The 22,136-nt window shown below is 34.6% G+C and overlaps 1 protein-coding gene across 3 annotated transcripts in view; it reads right to left on the bottom strand.

Moving 5' to 3' along the window:
- JMJD1C (jumonji domain containing 1C) overlaps window positions 1-22,136 on the bottom strand; it is a 342,815-nt gene that overhangs the window by 6,421 nt on the left and 314,258 nt on the right. For all 3 annotated transcript variants that reach the window (XM_012657501.1, XM_012657520.1, XM_012657511.1), the window contains 13 exons: window positions 20,040-20,254; window positions 18,932-19,084; window positions 15,958-16,047; window positions 15,336-15,463; window positions 14,920-15,133; window positions 14,227-14,438; window positions 13,311-13,589; window positions 10,347-10,515; window positions 9,335-9,425; window positions 8,746-8,876; window positions 8,144-8,266; window positions 3,771-3,910; window positions 2,347-2,523 (listed from right to left, as the gene is read on the bottom strand). In XM_012657501.1, the coding sequence (XP_012512955.1) occupies window positions 2,347-2,523; window positions 3,771-3,910; window positions 8,144-8,266; window positions 8,746-8,876; window positions 9,335-9,425; window positions 10,347-10,515; window positions 13,311-13,589; window positions 14,227-14,438; window positions 14,920-15,133; window positions 15,336-15,463; window positions 15,958-16,047; window positions 18,932-19,084; window positions 20,040-20,254 (2,122 nt within the window). The remainder of the gene's footprint in view (window positions 1-2,346; window positions 2,524-3,770; window positions 3,911-8,143; window positions 8,267-8,745; window positions 8,877-9,334; window positions 9,426-10,346; window positions 10,516-13,310; window positions 13,590-14,226; window positions 14,439-14,919; window positions 15,134-15,335; window positions 15,464-15,957; window positions 16,048-18,931; window positions 19,085-20,039; window positions 20,255-22,136) is intronic.

The raw sequence follows: 22,136 nt of genomic DNA, 5'->3' as shown, positions 1-22,136 counted from the left end.
CATTTTCAAAAGAAAAAATATTTAAACACAGTCTTTTCAACAAGTAGTATTAAAACAACCAAATGTCCATAGCAAAAAACTGAACCTCAATCCATATTATGCACTACTACATACAGAAATTAACTAAATTACATATCCAAATGTAACACCCAAAACTGTAATGCTTGTAGAAGAAAATGTAGGTGCAAATCTATGTGATCCCAGGCTAGGCAAAAAGTTTGTAGATACAATAAAAGCATGATACATAAAAGAAAAAGTGACCAACTGGACTTCATCAAAATAAAAAACTTCTGCTCTTTGGAAAGCCAAGCCACAGAGGAAAATATATTTGTAAAATATGTATCAGATAAAGGCATTGCATATGAAATAGATAAGGAACACTCACAACTCAAGGAAAAAAAGGCAGTTAAAAAAAAACGGACAAAATATTCGAATAGACATTTAACCGAAGTAGATGTACAGATGGCAAATAAAAATATTAAAAAATGCTCAACATTTAGTCATTAAGAAAGTACAAATTAAAACCACAACGAAATACTACTTCACACTTATTAGACTGTTTTAAAAACAAAACTGATAATAACAAGTCCTAGCGAAAAAGTAGAGGAAATGAAACTCACATAACACTCCCTTGGGTAATTAGAATGATACAACCACTTTACAGAGAACAGCCTGGCAGTTTCTTATATTCGTAGAACAAACAACTATCCAGCAACAAAAAAGAAGCAACTGTTAAACACAACATGGATGAATCTCAAATGCATTATGTTAAGAAAAGCCAGACTCAGGCTACATATTGTGTTATTCCAATTATATGACATTCTCATAAAGGAGAAGCTATAAGAGCAAAAAAATGGGTAAGTGGTTGCCGGAACTTTGAGTGGGAGGAAAGGCTGACTACAAAAGTGCAGGAGACAATATTTTTGGAGTGATAGAATTTTTCTGTATTTTGACTGGGTTGTTACCTAACTGCATTTGTCAAAACTTAGAGAACGGTACACTAAAAAGGGTAAATTTTACTATGTGCAAATTATGCCTCAGTTTTTAAAAAATGACTGCACAGTCCAGTTTAACCCTAAGAAAGCTGATATTGGATAAATTGAATATGTGAATAAGGATTTTCAGGGGAGTCTATTTTCTATGATCGAAGGATTATTCCTACTTACAAAAAATTTACAGTACTATATTCTCTTAAATAGGCTGTTCTTTTGAGGGCATTTACATTTAAATACAGATTAGCTGTTTTCTGGTAAGCTGCTGGAAGTCAAAGAAATAGGTATGTTGGGAGAATCCCGATTAAACATGGATCATAAATGATACAAGATCTCTGAAATGATCATAAGCCCATGGGAAAAATATAACCATTTAACATAAATACGTTTTCCTAGGAAGTTATTACAGAGAAAAAAGTATTACTATGACATTTATATTTTACTATTGTATCATAAATGCCATTTGAGATCTAAGAAAGAAAAATCTGACTCTCAACCTGACACATCCTAAACAGTAGGCAACTATTCTCACTTAAGGAGTATTTGTGAATTATAGTTTCATGAATGCTAAACAGGCAGTGACTGCATATACAGTTATATTAAGTGTGAGAAATTTTCCTTGGTAAACAAATACACATCAGATACATCTCAGTTACGGAGTGGTAAAAAAGGTGGGGAACCAGCTCTGAGGCAAACCAACTTTTTGAGGTCTCCAGTTTCCCTGGCACACTTTGTTACAAGGGCTAAGCTGGGTGATGGTAGCCCCATTCTACCTATAGGAATACACTGTGAGCTTTTAACCCCACCCTCCATACCCATCCCATCTATTCTTTGCCATTCTTCCAGGTGCTACATGCTACAGAAACAAAAATTAGGTATTTTAGTTTTTAAGTTTTGTGGATCTTTAGTTATATAAATTACATAACATCTTTCTTTCGACAGGTTCTTGCTATGTTAGCATGCTAAAGAGAGGCAGGAGGTACACTTAAAACTTGATAAAAAGTGTGGATACTCCAGCCCCCTCACACACACTTTTAAGCCTCACATTGAGAATGAGTATACAGTAACTAACTCTCTAGTTCCTTTAAAAGAGGTCTTAAAAATTAGATTTCAATCCACTAACTCAGAGACAACATACAAATGGAAATCTGGCTAATATTAAAATAATTTAAACTTTCAAGTTATATAATTGTTAATTTCTTCAAGCACTGGAAATGCATTTTAATGAAGGCAAACTGGTACAGGCCATTCTCTTATGTTTTCTTTCACTTATGTCTACACTAAGAACAGTTTCTTTTTCAAGATTAGTTAGTTCAGTCAGTTACAGATGTGTTAGAAATAAGTTTGTATATACCTGATGAAGTGCTCCTGCTGGCAAAATAATGGCATCACCAAGGAACTGAATAAGAGTACAGGTTCTGACTCCATATTCTTCAAGCAGCCTTTGGCGGAGCTTTTTGTTCACATACCAACTTTGGTCACGTATTGGATCATGTTCTGGTAGAACTTCAATGCCTTGTTCTTTTGAAATCTGAAATACGGATTAAAATAAAAATATACACACAAATTTAAATATGGGAAATGATAAATTCCATTCAGTTAAATTTCAATTTTATTTACAATAACAACATAGTCTTTTGTTAGAGTCTCATAAAACAATGACTGAGCTTCATAAGTTGAAAATAACATTTGGCAATAATTTATAAAGCCAAAGAATATTAAAATAATATAGCACACTGAAATACTGTTAATAGAGTGAATCATACTTCCTTCTTACCACCTTCTTCCACTATGAAGTTTCAATCCGTCTAGTTTTCTTCCTTATAATTGTTTCAAGAGCGCAGCACGTAGATGAGGAAAAGAGTAGTTTACAGGTTTTTTTCTTCCCCAAAAGCCAAACCATTCACATGTATGGATTTCATAAACACTTCTAGAGCCTTTTTCTAAGGTAGGCACAAAGATGAATACCTTTGTATAGCTAACTTACTAACCCTTGAAAAATCAACGTCAAGGGAACCTTGTACTAACCAGTGAAATAATTTTCTGCTTAAAGAACAAATGATATTTTAGATTAAAATACTGGTAGGTACTTGATAATATAGTAGTAGTATACAAGGCTATAAGCTCCTTCACTTCACATTGATCACGGAGACAGAATTTAAATCCTTCCAGAAAGAAGATGAAGTATAACAACATAAGCAGCAATGATGATCCATTAAAAGAAATCCCCATAACTACAAAATTTGGAAACATCTGAGGAAAAGGTTTGAACCGATTATTTCAGGTTGATGTGTTTAATTTCTTTAAGAGTGTCTGACAACTAAAGTAAAGTTATGACTACTCTAAATTTCAGTCTCCTTAAATAAGCACAGAACAATCAGATATGATAGAGTAGAATCACTGCAATTAGATTCAAAGGAAATAATATCTTCTTTAGATGTTCCCACGAAACATTAGTTTTTAGACCTTGCAACTCCCAATACTTTTTACCACCCAACTAACATCTGGCTCATTAACAGATTAGTCTATTATTACAAAGGGATGGAGAGCACTAGCAACTGAGAACAAATTGCCCCTCAAAACCTTCACCATGCAACAGGCTTTCAGAAAGAAGCAAGAGAAAGGGGCATTTTTGACTTTCAACAAAAAGCCCCATTACCTCGAAGTAAAAGTTACTTAGTGATCTTTTATTGCTGAATGCCAAATGAAGATACATTAACAAATTAATAATTCCTTGCTCAAGGTGAAGAGATAAATTATTTGTAACCTAAATTGTACCTTTTGAAGAAATTCTCTTATCTTGTCAACATCTTTCCCAGCATAAATATGCCACAGAGCACCAGGTATTTCACTAGAGTCCTTGAGTCTTTTCCTTAAAATGTCATCCAAATCTTCTTCTTCAAATTTCTTGAGTATTCCTGAAAGAAAGCATATTTTCAAAATGGTTAGTAGAGAGTACCAGAAAGACAAGTGTCCTAAAATTGACCTATCAGAGGAGCAGAGTGCCTGACTCCATCAGTATTCTTAAAGAGGAGTCAAATCCAGTTACATATTCAAAACTGTTAGAACTGTAAGAGTAGAGAATCTGCGAAAGAGCAACAGTGATTTTCCCAGTTTATGTTTTCTGCAAACCAAGGAGCAAGAGATAGAAAACTTCTATTCAAACTTAACTACCTTTCTCCCTGTCCCAAAGGCTGGTGGTAACAATGCCTTGCACTCACAGCATGTCATAACTTCAAAGGACTTTTATTATTATTAATTAGTCTGATCATTATTAATTAGTCTGCCCTGTAGCTATTTAGCAAGGTAGGTAGGGATCATAATCTCTATTCTTATGCCTGAGTAAAAAAGTTCAGTGAGATGAAGGGATTTGATCATTACCATTACTAAAGAATGGCAGAGCAAAATGTATTCTGATTAATTCCTAGAGGATCTCATATTTTATTATCTGTAATCAAATGCACGTTTCATGAATAAAGTTGTGGTTTTGAGGAAACACCAGGCCATCCTTGTAAAATGTTAACAAACTAAAAAACTCTACATATATATGTAATATACACAAAAAATTTGGTAAGTACACAATGAAAACGTTAACTGTGGTTATCTCTAATGTGTAGAACCATAGGAAGGTCATCTTTTTCACTGATCACCACAGTAAATACTTTAAAGAAATATTCTTTTAAAAGAAAAAGAAAGCTATTGTTTGCTACAAAGGATACAACAGATGTTTTCTAATTTGTGACAGCAAAATTTTTTATATTCAAACTTGGCTGCAAGGATTTCTTAATTCAAACATTTATTAAGTGTTTACTGTGTGCCACACACTGTCCTAGGATAAGAAAGATCCTGTCAAGACCTCATGGAGTTAAAGAGGGTCTTAATAAATAAATCTAGGCAAATAAACATCACATTGTGGTAAGTGTAATCTTATCAGTAAAAGGGCACACAGTCCTTAAATGTTATCTGCAACAAAGTTTTATCCTAGTTCTCAACAAAAAAATTAAGGACAATGTAAAAAGTTCATCATAAAAAAACTATTCTTTACTCTGATTATATCCTTTTTATGGGGAGAGTTTAAAATGTTCTCTTTAAAAATGACAGTTCATACTCTTATAATGTGTTTTCTTAACAAAAATAAAAGTTGGAAACTCTGAATTGGTTTCTCTAATTTTTTTCCCCTGTAAATTTTATTGCTCTGCAAATTAAAAAAAAAAGTGAGGGGGCTTTCATAAGGAAGAGAATGATTGGCTGGAGTAGTAAGTTTGCTTTTTTTAATGACCACCTCTAGGGTGAATGAGAATCTGAGGTACACTTTAAAGGATGAATACAGGAATTTGCCAGGGAGACAAGGAGGTATGACAGCCACTGCAGGTGGAGAAAAAGGCACGTAATCTAAGTAGGTCAGTTTTTCCCTATGTGTTTTAAGCATGATTATAATCCTAAAATGTTGCTTTGCAACCACCTCTAAAAAGTGACAAAAATTTTTTAGATAAAGAGAAGGAAAACAACTAATTGATCACAACCAGTTACAGATTGCTTTGTTCCTTCTCCACTCCCACTGCTCCACTTGACCAGCTAAAAAAATAAAAGAGACGGAAAGAGGGAGGGAGGGAGGGAAGAAGGGAGCCAAAGGATTATTTAAAATGTTGAGTTTTCTCAAACGATCAATATTATTCTAGGAACAGGAGCTGGGAGTGTGCAGGAACAAATTAGTAAGAAAGTCACAGCATTTAAGGATATGAATGAATAGCAATGGAGCAAAGCAGGTGTAACTTCCATATTATACAGGAGAAGATGATCTGAACAAAGTACAAAAAGTACAAAAGATAACTCTGTGGTATCATAAGCTTAGAAAGGAATCTGAACCACAGGTCATCCATTTGTGTGGTAGAGCTAGGACTATAAACTCAAGTGTGCCTACTGTCTCAAATTCTTGGGGAGGCGTGGAAGTGGTTATCTATTATAGTCAACAGTGTCAGTTAAGGCTGCTGTCCCCAATCTCTGGGCCAAGGTCCGGTGTTAGTCCATGGCCTTTTGGGGGCTGGGCTGCATGGCGAGAGGTGGGTGGGTGAGTGAGGCTTCATCCAGGTTTGCCACTGCTCCCCATCACTGGCATCATCGCGTGGGCTCTACCTCCTGTTAGATCAGCAGTGGCATTGGATTCTCATAGGAGCGAGAACCCTACTGTGGACTGCACACGCAAGGAATCTAGGTTGTGTGCTCCTTGTGAAGAGTCTGGTGCCTGATGCTCTTAGGGTGGAGGTGGGGTGGTTGTGCTGGTGCTGGGGAGCAGGTGCAAGTGCAGATTGTCATTGGCAGAGACAATGACTACACAACGAATGTGGTGTGCTTAGGTCATCCTGGGACACCCCCAACCCCCATCCACAGAAGGACTGTCTTCCATGAAGCTGGTCCCTGGCATCAAAAAGGTTGGGAACAGCTGAGTTAAAGGTGTTGAGTAACACAATGTAAAAACGAGTTTCCATAGTTTGGAGGAAATTTAGATTGTGTATTACAGAAATTGTCAAATGTACGCAAAAGTAGAGTGAATACTATAATGAATCTCCATGTAGCACCTAGCCAACTAAGTTGTAGATCCATTCTGGGCTCCAGATACGGAATCAATGATCTATGTGGTAGCTGGAAGTCGTGCAGAAAATTTCACAGAAAGTGCATGTAAAGTAGAAAAGGTAAAGAACAATGTCTGTAACTCTAGAATAAAGCCTGTAACTCCATAAAGCAGCAGTCTCCAACCTGTTTGGCACCAGGGACTGGTTTCATGGGAGACAATTTTACCATGGACTGTGGGGGTGGGGACAGAAGCTCAGGCAGTGATGCGGAGCACCTAAAAATACAGATGAAGCTTGCCTGTCCCTCATTTCCTGCTGTGCAGCCCAGTTCCTAACAGGCCATGGACCAGTACAGGTCTGCAGCCTAGGGACTGCAGCTATAAGCTATCAGAATCAGGGAAGTGATGTCACAAAAGCAGAGGATGGTATTTAAAGAAGAGGTAGTGATTAACAATGCCATTTGGCCAGGTGCAGTGGCTCACGCCTGTAATCCCAGAACTTTGGGAGGCCAAGGTAGGAGGATTGCTTGAGGCCAGGAATTGGAGACCAGCCTGGACAACATAGTGAGACCCTGTCTCCACAAAAAATAACAAAATAATTAGCTGGGCATTGTGACCTGTGCCTATAGTCCTACACAGGAAGCTGAGATGGGAGCCTTGACACCAGGATTTTGAGGTTACAAAGAGCTATGATCAGGCCAATGTACTACAGCCTGGGTGACAGAGCGAAACTCTTGTCTCCAAAAAACAAACAAACAAAAACCCACAAAAAACAGTGCCATTTGTAACAGATGGGGTGAGTAATAAAAAGACCAGAAAGAAATGACTGAATTATCCAAATGTATGTGAGTGACAGCAGTAGCAATATTAATTTCAGGTAGGTAGAGAAGCAAGACTGGAATGAGTTGTAATGTGAAAAGAGAGATAGCAAAGAAATTCTTATGAAGGCAGGATCAATAGGATGATGGAAAGGTTTAAGGGGGTTTACTTTTTTTTGAGAGAGAAGGAATATAGTCTAGACTCTGCTCCTATTCTAAAGAGAAGAAGCCAGTGGAGAGGAAAGGCTAAAGACCTATGAACTATATATCTATGTCTCTATTAAGTAGAGAATAACTGATGGAGCAAGGTTTCAGAAATAAATACAGAGGACAGACACTAAAGCTCACATACTAGATAGAAAAGTTACTTCCATTTAGGAGAAAAGGCCCGTTCTTCCTCTGATACTGGAGAGAAAAAAGAATGCTTGAGGCACAAACCATGTCTTAATCATCTTTAGGAGCCTAGGACCTACTTTTATTCTTCAATAAATGTTACAAGTGAGCTTAACAGTATATTTTTGTAAACACAATAACTTAATGATAGGAAGGGAGCAAATTAAAATACTTACTTTTAATGCTAGAATTTCATTTATATGAAAAAGAGAAAAATAAATCAATCTTCAAGTAATAATGATTAAAATACCCCTATATCCATTGTAATTCTTTTTGAAATCTTTGCTGTTAACTCAGAAGCTGACATGCTGGATGATACTAGTGTATGTGATTATTCAACTCATTCCAAACACTGCTTTAAGTTTCATTACCTGCTTTTGAGAGAATGCCATTTCCTTTAGCTATGCCAACATAGACTAGAATATTTACAACATCGGAAACTTCGATATGGAGATTTGTTGTTCCTATATCATGATCTTTAGCAGCAGCTACACCTGTGTATAAAACAAAATACTTTTTATATCTAATAATATAATCAGATATTCCCCCCCAAATTAGCTCTATCGGCATAATTTATTAATTGCAATGTGAGTTTTAGTCTCCTTGTTACAAAAACCTGCCCCTATGGTTTGTGTCTGAGTCATGGCACTAAAGAAAACAAAACCCAAACAAAATTCTGCTACTAAAAGCCGTAATCTATAAAATGTCCTATTATTTTTATAATTACATGTATATTATAAAATGTCTTATTAGGATCAATAATAATAAACTGCTTTGCAAGGAATTAGCAGGTACTTAACTATACATTGGCCATTAATTCCTAATATACTGCTTAATATAAAAAAGGATTTCAATGGATTATAAAAAAAAGATTTAGTACAAACTAAAAATCATTATACTATTTATTTTTCAACAGAAATCTGTTAAAATCCCATATAATTCCAAATTGAGAGAAACGTGAACTTATACCTACCATAGGCACTGCACAACCTGGGTCCTAGATCAGGACGTACAAAAAATCCTGGCAAATGAGAGGCCAAATTGAATTTTCCTTCTGGATTACAATATTCTGGCAATGGCAGACTTTTTAAAAGATCTTCATATCTGAAGAATAACAACATTGCCTTATTTTAAATAAAGATTTGCATTTTTAAGTGCTTTCAAATATATAATTTTCAAGGTGTTGAAAACATCAGACAACCTTTCCTTAAGACAGGTTAACATTTTCCCTGACTTCATTTAAGGTTTAAATGAACATAAAAACAGAACATAAAAACTGACTAAAACAGCAATTATGCTTCCTTAACCACTACAAAATTAAAATATCCAATAGAAGGAACATCTCAAACAAGACCCTGTGTTAACATAAGTAAGCATTCATTCCTTCTACCCTAACATAAAGACTCTCCCCTTGCTGAGACTACAGAGATTCAGTTTGGCTTCTTATTTTTAATTAAGAAAGAAAAGGACTAGAGGTCACAATTATAATTACTTATCCCACTCTCTGGGGATAATCTCAGCTCAACTCTAAAAAGTCAAGAGTAAAATGAAAAGTTTCAAACCTTGCTGGCATCATAGTCTTAAAGTCTTCTCCTGAAGGGCAATCTTTCAATTTTAAGACAACTGTTTCTCCACTTTTGTTTTTTTGCCGTTCTATAAAAGAATGAAGTTAATTACTAAAGAGGTAATTTCTGTCTTTTTATTTTTACTAATATTTGGAGACGAAGAAATGTAAATGAATGAACGATTTATTGCATAGTATGTGCTTAATGAATGTTTGCTTACTGATTTTTATTCCTTATGTATTTAATGTAGTATTAAAACTTTTGTTCTTTTTGTACATAGATAGGATATATTGCATTACCCACTGTAATATCTCAGAAAATTCTATCTTTTTAAAAATTTTGTTAACGTTACAATCTTACTTTTTTTTTTTTTTTTTTTGAGACAGAGTCTCACTCTTTTTGCCCAGGCTAGAGTGAGTGCCGTGGCATCAGCCTAGCTCACAGCAACCTCAAACTCCTGGGCTCAAGCGATCCTCCTGCCTCAGCCTCCCGAGTAGCTGGGACTACAGGCATGTGCCACCATGCCCGGCTAATTTTTTCTATATATTTTTAGTTGTCCAATTAATTTCTTTCTATTTTTAGTAGAGACGGGGTCTCGCTCTTTCTCAGGCTGGTTTCGAACTCCTAAGCTCAAACAATCCGCCTGCCTCGGCCTCCCAGAGAGCTAGGATTACAGGCGTGAGCCACTGCGCCCGGCCCAATCTTACTTTTTATACTTCTAATTTTCAAAGTGTTTTATATAAATTATATAATTTAATTCTCACAGTTATGAGGTTGCCAAAAATGTCGCCATATATAAGTACAGTATAAACAGCTTCAAGGTCAAAGAAAATTAGCATTAACAGACAGAATTAGGACACACTATTTTCTTTCCAATGACTTGTTTCTTTTTATTAGATAATAATGTAATACGGATGTTTCAAAGACTAAAAATCTGTTAAGTTACATTTGCAATTTATCATTTTGGGGGGACATGATTAAGAAAACAGTAAAACAAAAACCAACATACTTGAAACTTCTTCAAAACCGTCCCAGAATTCTTTAACATTGGCATTTGAAATAATGCTGTCTTTGCAATTCAGGAGATCAGCTTGGTGGTCTCCAAAATCAAGACTAATTGACTCCGCCTTCCATAAGCTAATGTTCATTTTCTTATGCACACCAGAAACCACTGCAGGCTTATAAATAAATAGATAAATAAGTAACAGTTAAAAGGTATATGAACACTTCAAGATTTAATTTTACATGCACATATAACAAATGTTTAACACATTAAGTTTCAAGCCTGTTGACAAATGTGTGAGTATAAAAGAGGCTATTAAAAATAGTCCCTGACCTGGAAAGATATTCACAACGTACTGTCAAAGAAAAAAGATGATGAGAGAATGCCATGTAGAGTACGGTGGCATTTTTGAAAACAGAAATTTAAAGGTGTAGTAATTGTCAGAAAACAAGTCTGAAAGGTTATACTAAAAATTCCATTTCTTCATAGTAGAAATATGGATTATCTGGTTGCTTTCTCTATAAGAATAATTTTTACAGAGAGAATATAAGCTACTTATTTATTTGTATGTATATATGGTAAGATTTTTAAATAAAAATATATACAGGCCTTGAGATTGAAACATAATTTATATACATTTTGAGTTTGTATCACTTAAGGCACAATTTTTTTTTTTTACCTCTACAAAGATCATGATAAATAAAAATATTAAATACCTAAGGCATAAAAGCATTAAATTTCAAGCCTAATGACTGATTCTCTGAAAGTGAACCTCTTCTTTGAAATCACATGAATTCAAATTCTCTCAAGGCTCTCTAACCCAGAAACCAACAAGTGAAGATAGATTCTAAAACTCTAATAAATGATGTAAAAACATTTCTAAGGTCAACTAATATATTATTCTCAGGTTTTCTTAATTCCTTTATTCTTAACGACGCAAAATACAAAGAACAGAGGAAATTGTGACTTAAGAGTCTCTGAAAAATTGTATTTATTAGGCTGGGCGTGGTACTAGTCTCAGCTGCTCCAGAGGCTGAGGTAGGAGGATTGCTTGAGCCCAGGAGTTCATGTCTAGCCTGGGAAACATAGCAAAATTCCATCTCAAAAAGATAAATAAATAAAATAAAATAAAATAAAAAATAAAATTTAAAAAAATTTAAACATGATATTAGGTATTTTTAAACTTCATAACATAGTAATATTTGGAAAAAATTAAAAAGTAGAAAAAAAAAATCACTCCAAATTCTGGTTAACTATTTGGTTGAATGTTTCACTAAACACCCTTCAAATGGGCTGATATACATCCAACTTATAAATTAGGTCCAGCTATTAGATAATTACCACTGGCAATTCACATATTAATTTCTAGTGCCTCTCCAATAATACTCTTATCCAGTTCTATGCTACTGTTTCTTATGGTAATCAGCAGTTTCGGAAAAGTAAGTAGATTTTTAAAAAAGACAGAGGTAAGCTAATAGCATATTAGAATAATTCAAAACAGAATCCTTAGGCTATCATCATGATTTTCCTGAAATACTATAAGTCTTCCTAATTAGAGTTTTTGCTTCTGGTATTATTCTCCTCGAATTCAACTTCTAATCTGCTTTGCTATCAGTTACTTTAAATGTTAATCTGGTTACACAGATTCCACAATTAAAACTACCATCTACAGTATAAACTCCTTAAAGCACGATATATAAAGGCCCTGTATAATTCCCCTATTCACCTTCCTTCCCCCATCACTCTCCCACAGAATCCTCATCTACGGTCCAGGTGAACAAACCTACTCAAAATTTCCCAAACTGATGTTCTTGTATATGTGTAGTCTCTTGTCCATCTGGCAAAATTTCCCTTAACCCCTGAGGAATAATTCAGAGTAGCTTTTTTGAACTAGTACCCTAGCTTTGCCGTTCTCTTTTCTGGGTTTCCACAGCATTTCGAACCAAGTTCTTAGAACTTTTAATAAATGTTTTATGAAAACATTTATTTATGTGAATGTTTTCTACCTCAAAAGACCACACAAAATTAAATTAAATTAAATTTTGACCCAGTAATGGCATCAGAGCTTCATGAAGACCCAACCAAAAAATATACACAAAATCTTACATATACACACACATAGATGTGTACTTTTTCTGAGGCGAGGGACCAAGCTTTATCAGATTTTGAAAGATTTTAGTGACCTAAAAAGATCAAGATACACTACACTAAAATGATTACTCATTTTCACATAGCTTAATTTTATATCCTAAATGCCTTAGCACAGGGATTGAAATTTATTAGGTGCTCAATAATTATCTGGTGAATGAAAAAAGTAAAGTAAAATAGCAGTGATGTTTTCTAGAAACTAAGAAATAAATTGAAAATGATAATATCATGCATATTACATTTATTCATAATTTTTGTATTAATGCAGTATATTACCATCTGAAATAAATATCAAACATTGTATTAAAGCTTTTGTCAAAAAGAAAATCATTAGAGTAGTATGAAATAATGGAGTTTGTAATTCAAGATTTGATGAACTAATTTATAAATGTTTTATGTATAAACATTACAGGCAAAAACATCTACATCTTCATTTGTTGGTGAAATGCTTCTAACGATGATTAACATTTTAATAGTAGATATGAATGTGCAAATTGGGCTACAATATCAATCTGAAAAAGGTGGGAAGGACTGCATTTTGTAAATGTAGAGCTTTATTAAACGTCTGTTCACTGACAGATCAAAAATATAACAGCAAATAATCACTGCTTCCTTGTTAATTCATATAAATGTGGCCAAAAACCAGGAATTCAGAAATAATCATTCTGGTAATCCTTTCAGCATTATTTTTGATATCTTATTGCCCCACATATGTGCTTACTATTTCTTCCCCTATTTCTATTCCTAAAGAAGGAACCATTTTGTCTATTTAATCAGCTTCAGCTCTACTGAGAGTGTACTTAATCAGCTTAAAATACTCACCAGTCCTTGTTTCCAACACTCTTTGAAAAGCTTCCAATTATTGCTATTCTTGTAATCCTTAAGCCATAAAATATGCTTCTCACAGATCCAAGAATGTGGTATATCACCGTACAATCTATTATTTTCATTCATGGCAGATTTTCTGCTTTCTTCAGGCTCTTCTTTAAGCTCTGGTTTTACATTTATCTTAGAGGTTTTATTTGGTGGAATTTTGTTTTCAACAACTGAAGCAATTATGTCATCAAGAATATTAGGCATAGTCCGTCCACTCTTGCCACTCTGTTAAGAGAAAAAAATAAACTGAGGAAGAATTATATTTTGAGAGGAAATGTATACATTTTCCTCCTATACACTGTTAATTTTTTAACACCATCCCTGCATTCAAGAATATGCATTTATGTTAGTGGATGTGGATCCCTAGTCCTTATACTGTTCCTGGCAGATGAGGACTAGAAGTTTGGTGGTGGGAGAAACTGCCTGGTCTGCAGAACCTAGAAGAGCAGACTTCTTACCTTTTACATTGTTTTAGGGCTGAGGCAGAGTGTTCAGGTGGATGGAATCTCCCATATACTTTTAAAATTTTCATCTACCTAGGCAATTATTCTGCTTTTCTTTTTTAAAGCAAAATTTAATTTCTAGGTATTTTTCACTTCCATATGGTTTTCAAATTCTGAAGGGACATCTTAGGGCTCTTCTGGCTTCTAAGAGCCCTCTCCTCCAATATTTCATTAAGGTTAGTGGAAAATGCCAGCTTTGAAGTTAAGAGTTATAATGCAAATAAGGAACATGCCTAGCAATTTGGTACATTTGATTTCATCTGCATCCATTTATTGGACAGTTCATAGCCAACAGCCAACAATCTAATTCATCTCAATTAAGGCCCACATTAAAAGCAAAAATCTGGCATCACACTCACTGGGGCTCCCATTGAATACACTGGGGCAAAGGCAATGCCAGCATCTGTAGAGCCCACTCGTAGCTTGCCAGCTGTGGTGGTCAGCAAATCCCGTAAAGTTGACCCTTGTTCATTATTCTGGGATGGTGGTGATGTTCTGCCATTTGGAGAATCAGGGTTGTCTTGTTCTCCATTGTCTTTAAGTTGCTTTTCGAGAGCAAATTCTTTGTTTTCTGAAATAAAACATTTCACAAATTTTAACTCAAGCTGGCACCCTGCATTTTATAGTGTGAGATAAAAACTAAACTAGTGATTCATTCACCTAAGCACAAATCAGAGGATGAATTAGAGTCTTCAAAATGGCATCATTCTGAACATGGAAAGGCCTTCCTCAGTATCTTAGACATGTAGCTGAGTTTGTACCTGTCATTAATGAAAAATGCTGTTGCTGAGACAGCCAGAAAATATAGGTAAGTTACAAATCTAGTACCCCAGTGACTTTAGATGCTCATCCACAAATGATCCCGTAATTAATTCTGACGCACACAAGAAGGCTGGTTTCTAATAGGACAAATGTTGTATTGAACCTAAGCCATAATTCAAGCAAAAGACCAAAGTAAATTGTTCAATATCAATATCAGTACTTTAATATGCAACAGTACATTGATGGTTATACTATAATCCTCTAATATATACTTAATTAGTTATATTTACCTTTTTTTTCCTCTCTGGCTTTCTGCTCTGCAAGATCTGCTAACCAATGCAGTGGTGACTGGGATTCTGGAGGAGTTAACTTGCTATCTGTGCTTACATCACTTCCTGGGCTGCTGTTGCCATTACTCTCAGACTTTTGAGGAGTATTTTGCTGCTGAGACTCAGGCGTGCACAGAGAAATTTTATTACCATGATTAAGAACATTCTGTAAAACCTACAAAGGTAGAACAATTACCTTTTTAAACACTATTTCTTTAATTATTCAGAGTTAAAAGTAGTGTTAATGTTGTAAGAAATTTACACAGTAAGACAGAAAACACAACTCATGACACACAAATCCTATACTGGATTTCAAATATCAAAGTTGATTAATTTAACCATGCATTCTATTTGAATAATTAGAGATATTTACTCACTTGAGATACACCATTCATTGTAGGAAAGTTTCCAACTTGTAAATTCTGTTTGTTAGCACAATGACAATGGGATTTAATACCGTATTTTTCCCTAAGAGTGTGCATGGCATCTAGAAGATCTGTCAAAACTACAAAATAAAATGGTAGTTAATAAAAAGATTATCACTAGTTATTACTATAAAATTTTTCTTATTTTATAGCACTGGAGCTTTTCTTGTGCCTTTTATATTTTCTTCAATATTTTCCTCATTCTATCTCTTCCATCTATCACAGAATTGATCATTTAACTAAATTTATGTTCTCTATTTTTTTTTTCCTCTTTACCTCTATTTTTAAAAATTCAGTACATTCAAAATCTTAGAAAGCTTTCATTGGAAATCCAATAGGCCTTTTCATTACACTCTCGTTTTCCCCTTCTAAGATGGTTCTTCTATGGCTTTCTTCATCACTGAGGCTGGGCTTGTCTTCTGAGCTTTATGTAGTACAGAGAATTTCCAGTAACTCTGAGCAAGACAATTCAAGACTAGTAGAACTTTACCCCTCCATTCTATTATATTTCTAGATACTCCTTTAGCTGCTTTAATCTAGAGCTTTTAAGTAAATAATATATATTTATACTTACCAGAACCAGGTATAATTTGAGTTGGCATTAAATGTTTGTGATCATGAGGCTGCCCCTTTACACACTTCATCCAAGCATACAGTTCTTTATCTGTAAAATAACATATCTAGTTTTATATCATACTCAATGGTTTTTTGTTTTTTAAGGGACAAGGTCTCACTCTATCACCCAGGCTGGAGTGTAGTGGTGTGATCATAGCTAACTGCAGCCTTGACCTTCTGAGCTCAAGCAATCCTCCTGCCTCAGCCTTCCCAGTAGCTGGGACTACCAGTATGTACCACCATGCCTGGCTAATTTAAAAAAAAATTTTTTTTGTAGAGACGGAGTTTTATTATGTTGCCCAAGCTGGTCTTGAACCGCTGGCCTCAAGTAATCCTTCTGCCTTGGCTTTCCAAGGTGCTGGCATTATAGGTGTGAGCCATTGCACCCAGCTGCAGGTTTTATAATTATAGAATTGATGGCTTGTATATAAAGAAAGATATAAAATGTCAGTGATAGGTTTCAGATATTTGATTCTCAAAAAAATAAAGTCAGAAAAGATAGTTCCACCCTTCTATGAATTTTATAAAAACAGTGATACAGATATGATAGCCTTTTCTAAAATTATCACTCTTTATTATCATTTTTATTAGTCACCTCTACCTTCTCTGATTCTAGCTTCTCTGTACCACATCTCCTTTTATCTTCTAGCTATTTTTTGTGCCAAACAGGGTTTATGCCTGATCCTGGTATTATATGTCAGTTTGACATAAGTCTGAGGCTGCTGCTAACTCATGTTCCTCTTATGCTTCAAACAGATGTAGAGGAACTGCCATGGGATGTGAAAAAGCTGGTACCATATAGCTATTATTAATTGATATTGGTGCCTTCAAACAAAGCTCAATTCCTGGAGTTGTAAATATATTAAAAGCCATAGCATGGGGCATACCATAAATGGGAAAAATATTTGATATCTTGATTTCAAGGAGAACTTTCTCTATAAATTTAATGACAGACAGCTACTGATAATGTGGCTATAAGGTCTTCAGTATCACAAAACTCAATAAATGCAGAATAAAAATCTAGAACCACTGTTTTATAAAAAGTATAAATAAAATTCAAATCCAGTTGAAAACTGGTTACCTTTAAAAGACTTGACTTTCCAAAGCCTACATGGTAACTTGTAAATGTTTTCTGTTTATATTTTAGACCCTTATTGTTTACTGCCACTATTAAGCCTAGTCAATGTGAGTTTTATTACAATACTTAACAGTGGAATAAAGATATATAGATAACAATATAACACAAGGCATAGGTTATACTTGAAAGAATGATACAGTGACTACCAGACTATATTTTCAAATTAATAGTACTATGAAAATTAGCAGAAATACAACTATTTAGGTTAGTATAAATACTCTATCTTTTTCAAAAAAAGGATTCATGGTAGCTTATTTAAATGCATACAATATAATAAGATAGGGTAAATTAAACTTTTTTAAATTTGGCAAAGGAAAAACAAAAGTAATATGAAACCAGAAAAATAATATGTAAAATATGTCATGAAGTTTTATAACAATGCAGCTAGTTCTACCAACTGAAAACATCAAAATACAATTTTATGGTTTTAAAGATATTTAACTGCCTACAATACATTTCTTATTATGGTTTCACATTTTACTCATCATTACATATTTACTGCATAGCCCAGAAACACCTAGCTGTAAATGTTCATATGTTTCCATATTTGCTCAGGTTTCTTTAGTAAGTGCTGTGTGTATATGAAAAAGGGTCAGAGAGGGTGAGGTTTTAGTAGTTCTACCAGTAATACTGATGGCTAAATCATGGTACATCTACCTTATATAATACTCTCAAAAAGAGCCGCCTGGGATGAAAACGACATTCACTGTTTTGAGACATTGACAGTCTGTCACTAAATATTCAGCGTTTTTTGTTGTTGTTGTCGTTGTTGAGACAGAGCCTCACTCCGTCACCCTGGGTAGAGTACAGTGGCGTCATTGTAGTTCACTGCAGCCTCCAACTCCTGGGCTCTAAGCAATCCTGTTTCAGCCTCCTGGGTAGCTGGGACTCCAGGTCCGGCTGGGTATTTTTTCCTTTCTTTTTGGTAAAGACGGGGTCTCACTCTTGCTCAGGTTGGTCTCAAGCTCAAGCAATCCTCCTGCCTCCCCGAGTGCTAGGATTATAGGCATGAGCCACCGCGCCTGGCCTAAATATTTAGTTCTAATACTTCAGACAATTCTAATCCTCTCATTTCATCAGAACTTTACCCCTAACAAATTATTCAGTATCAGTATTAGGTAGCCACTTCCAAAATTGCCTTGGAAAAGCTTTTTCTAAGACACTTTTCAATGTATTTAGTTACTTCCCTTTTCAAACTTGGCATTATTTCCAGCGATATTAACAAGTGGAACATTGTTTTTGTGCCATTTTATTTACCTAGAAAGCAGAAATAATTGCTTCAAAGGCTGTTTAGAAATATAAAGATTTCTTTTGCATTGTCTAAGAGCTGAGGGATAAATGGTGCTAATGGCAGCATATTCTTTAACATTTTCATTTGAAATTTATAGACCAATATTTAGAAAAATTAACTTATATTATGAAATATTAAATTACGACTTATAAGTATGACTGTGTAATTAACAGTTTCTAGGACTTCAGGCTCCTACACATTGCCATCTTAAAGTAAGAAGCCTAACCTAAATTTGGGCTACATTAAGGAACTAACTGCTTGAAATGAGAGGGTGTATATACTCATCAGGCTAAAAGATATAGATATGGTTTAATCATTAAAAAAAAAAAAGAGTTTTTTAACAAACTGTGATTACTTCTCCTCTTAAAAACAAATTTCACAAAACTTTCTTAACATAATAAGTAAGGAAGGTAGGAAAAAAACACATCAAATTTTCCAGATGAGTGATCCTAAAGAAAAGAAACATTATAAAAAACTTCAATTCATATAAACTTATCAACCAACCTCTAGAACTCTTCCTTTCCTTTGCCTTGTAACAATCTAAGCAGACCACAAATCCACATTTTTGGCAGACCCAGTGAATGTTAAACAATGTCGCCTCACATGCATCACACATCTCTCGGACTCCTCTTACTGCTCTTTTCCAGGCAATTTTGGCTGAGATACAGAAAAAACAAAAATTTAAAGGCAAATATGCTCTTTTCCAAAGCAATTTTGGCTAAAATACAAGCAAAATTAAAATTGTAAAGACAAACCAAGAACTTTTAAGGCTATATTAACTAAAGACTAATAGATTTCTTGAAGTAATTAGTAATCCTCTTCAGAAGACTCACAAATGATCAGAAGCAATAAATAAAAATGGCTTACATCTAAGGCAGGGTTTTTCAACCTTGGCACTTTTTATATTTTGGGCTGAAAACTTCTTTGTTGCGGGGGGTTATCCTGTGCATTATAGGGTATTTAGGGGAATCTGTGGCCTCCATTTATTAGATGCTAGCAGCATACTCCACTCCCTTCAGTTATGCAACCCAAAATGTCTCTAATTATTACTAAATGTCCCCTGAGAGACAAACAACTGATTTTAGGAAAGGGAAGGAAAAGAAACTAATATTCAGAACATCAATTATGTTAGGCACTGTTAAGTGCTTTACATAAGTAAAACTAAAGAACATAACTACTTTCTAAACAAATATATGAGGTAGTTTCACAGACCTGCCTGATATTCATGGAGGTTACCTGCCAAAGGTCACACAGTTAAACAAGCAGTAAAACTGAGATTCAAATATCAATAATTGGGATGAATTATATCTTTTAATGTCAAATGCTGAAATTTCACAATTTCACATCCAAAGCGGTTTTATCACTCTAATTTGTTATAATGTCATAAATACCAAATAGCAAAATGTTATTGTGATTTCATAAATGGTTAATCTACTCAATTCAACCTCAATAGGAAAATATCTGTAACCTTAAGTACACACAGGTGGATTTGTGCATAAAAAGGTGCCATTATCATAACTAAAAATCAACAGGACTAGATAATTAAACACAATTGAAAGAAAAACTCCTAAAATGAAATTTATACAGTTCACATTATATTTAACTTCCTTACCATCCTTTTTCACCCAGGTCAAAGCTGTTTTTTCAGATGTTACTAATTGACAGAATTTATCACCAATTATATCCAAGACATATTTAGAAGTTTCAATGTCTAGTTCATCATCTTCATAATTTTCATGTGTCCATAAACTCATAGCTTCATCATCATACTGGTCAGGAGAAGAGAAACCATCTATTCTAACCACTCCATTTTTACTAAATGACAATCTGAAACATTAAAACATAAAAGCATTAGATATCAAGATATTAAGAAAACATAAGTACAGTTAAAGTTATAAATTTATAATAAATTTATGTTTATATTACAAACATAAATTCTAACTTAAAAACAGGAATATAGGGTAGTTCTTCACATACATTAATTATTGAATTAATCAATTTAAATAACTCTCATAGGTGTTAGGCAAACGGCAATGATAAAGCAGCACCAACTTTAGGTTCTACCAAGAAATAAGATTCTTCCTATCACTTATAGTTAAGTACTTTAATTCCTACCAAATGAAAACTATATTTAAGTGTTTATGTGTTTGATGAGTGACCAGTAAAAATGTGGGACCTATGTTGCCTAGACCAATACTGTTACTTTATACATAACCTAAATAAGGAATCATTAAGTTGAAAATGGCCTAAAAATCACCTTAAGATTTTCACTGGGAGGATTAAAACAAAAACAAAAACAAAACAAACAACAAGAAAAACAAAACAAAGAAGGCAAGTACACATACACTTTAATTAAAATGACACTTTATTGAAGTGATTTAGGAGAACAAGGATGAAACTCTTAGTTTTTGCAAGAACCCAACTAATGTGGTTACTTGCTCTTAGCTTCTGACATCTAAATAATCTACTCTAGTTAGAGAAATTTATGGTAAATAGAAGGAAAAATTGCCATTCCCTTACTGACTAGTGGTTATTCCTCAAATATCTTGTACTTTACTGTCAAACAAGGGATATCTAACATTTATTATATATACTCCTTTTTTTTTTTTTAAATAAAACATACCTTTTACTTCTATTTCTCATACCTTTATTATCTTACCAAAGTTTCCCTCCTCCTCCTCTTTTTTTTTTTTTTTTTTTTGACAGAGTCTTGCTCTGTCACTCTAGGTGGAGTACCCTGGTGTCATCATAGCTTATTGCAACCTCAACACTCCTGGGCTCAAGCAATCCCCCTGCCTCAGCCTCCCAAGTAGATGGGACTACAAGCATGCACCACCATGACCACTCCTGGTTAATTATTTTTCTATTGTTGGTAGAGACAGGGTCTCGTTCTTGCTCAGGCTGTTCTGGAATGCCTGATCTCAAGCGATCCTCCCACCTCTTCTGCCTTTCAGAGTGCTAGGATTACAGGCTTGAGCTACCATGTCCGGCCTCCCTCTTCTTTTTAAACCAAATTTCTCCCTTTGTCATAACCCATTATCTTCAGCTTTGTGTTACAATCTTTATGTAAACAATTCTTTCCTTCAAACTCTTCCTAGATTTTCTTATCCCCTCATACCTACTTTCCTCTTGATTCTTTTTATCATCTCTTCTGCACTTCTATGTGTACTATCTCCTATAACTATTCCCTGAAGTTGTCTGTCCATTGGGGATTGTTGGCCACAAAGACTGTGAAGTAAACGAAAAGAACTTGGTCTGTTCCTACCAATACATATTTTTTTGGATCTCTACTGGATTACCAGCATACAGTATTTATCACAGTAAGGTGTATCCTAACTTCTTAGAAAGAGAAGAAATTAGGAAAATAATTACAACAAATAGAACATTTCATATATGCATATATAAGAGATCTGTCCAGGAAGTATTCAGCCATGAAACATGAAAAATAGAGACATTTACTGAAGAAGATACAAGATACAAGGAACATTGTTCAAAGGACAATGACTCCTTAGTCAGTTCCCTTCAAAGCAGGCACCTTGGGACCTCACACAGTTCTCCCAGCATCTCTTAACCTAACCCGTACACATTCAACATTCTCAGGTGTTCTGCTTGTTGCAGGCCTTTCAGATGTGGACCACTTTCAACAGATTCTCAATCAACTTTGAAGCGTTTATGCCAGACTCATATTTGCACTGCACTCACGGCATGG

This window comes from Propithecus coquereli, unplaced genomic scaffold (genome assembly GCF_000956105.1).
Source record: "Propithecus coquereli isolate 6110/MARCELLA unplaced genomic scaffold, Pcoq_1.0 Scaffold115, whole genome shotgun sequence".
In the NCBI taxonomy this organism is placed as follows: domain Eukaryota; kingdom Metazoa; phylum Chordata; class Mammalia; order Primates; family Indriidae; genus Propithecus; species Propithecus coquereli.
Note: the sequence above shows the minus strand (reverse complement) of the source record. Positions and strands in the feature narration are given on the sequence as shown.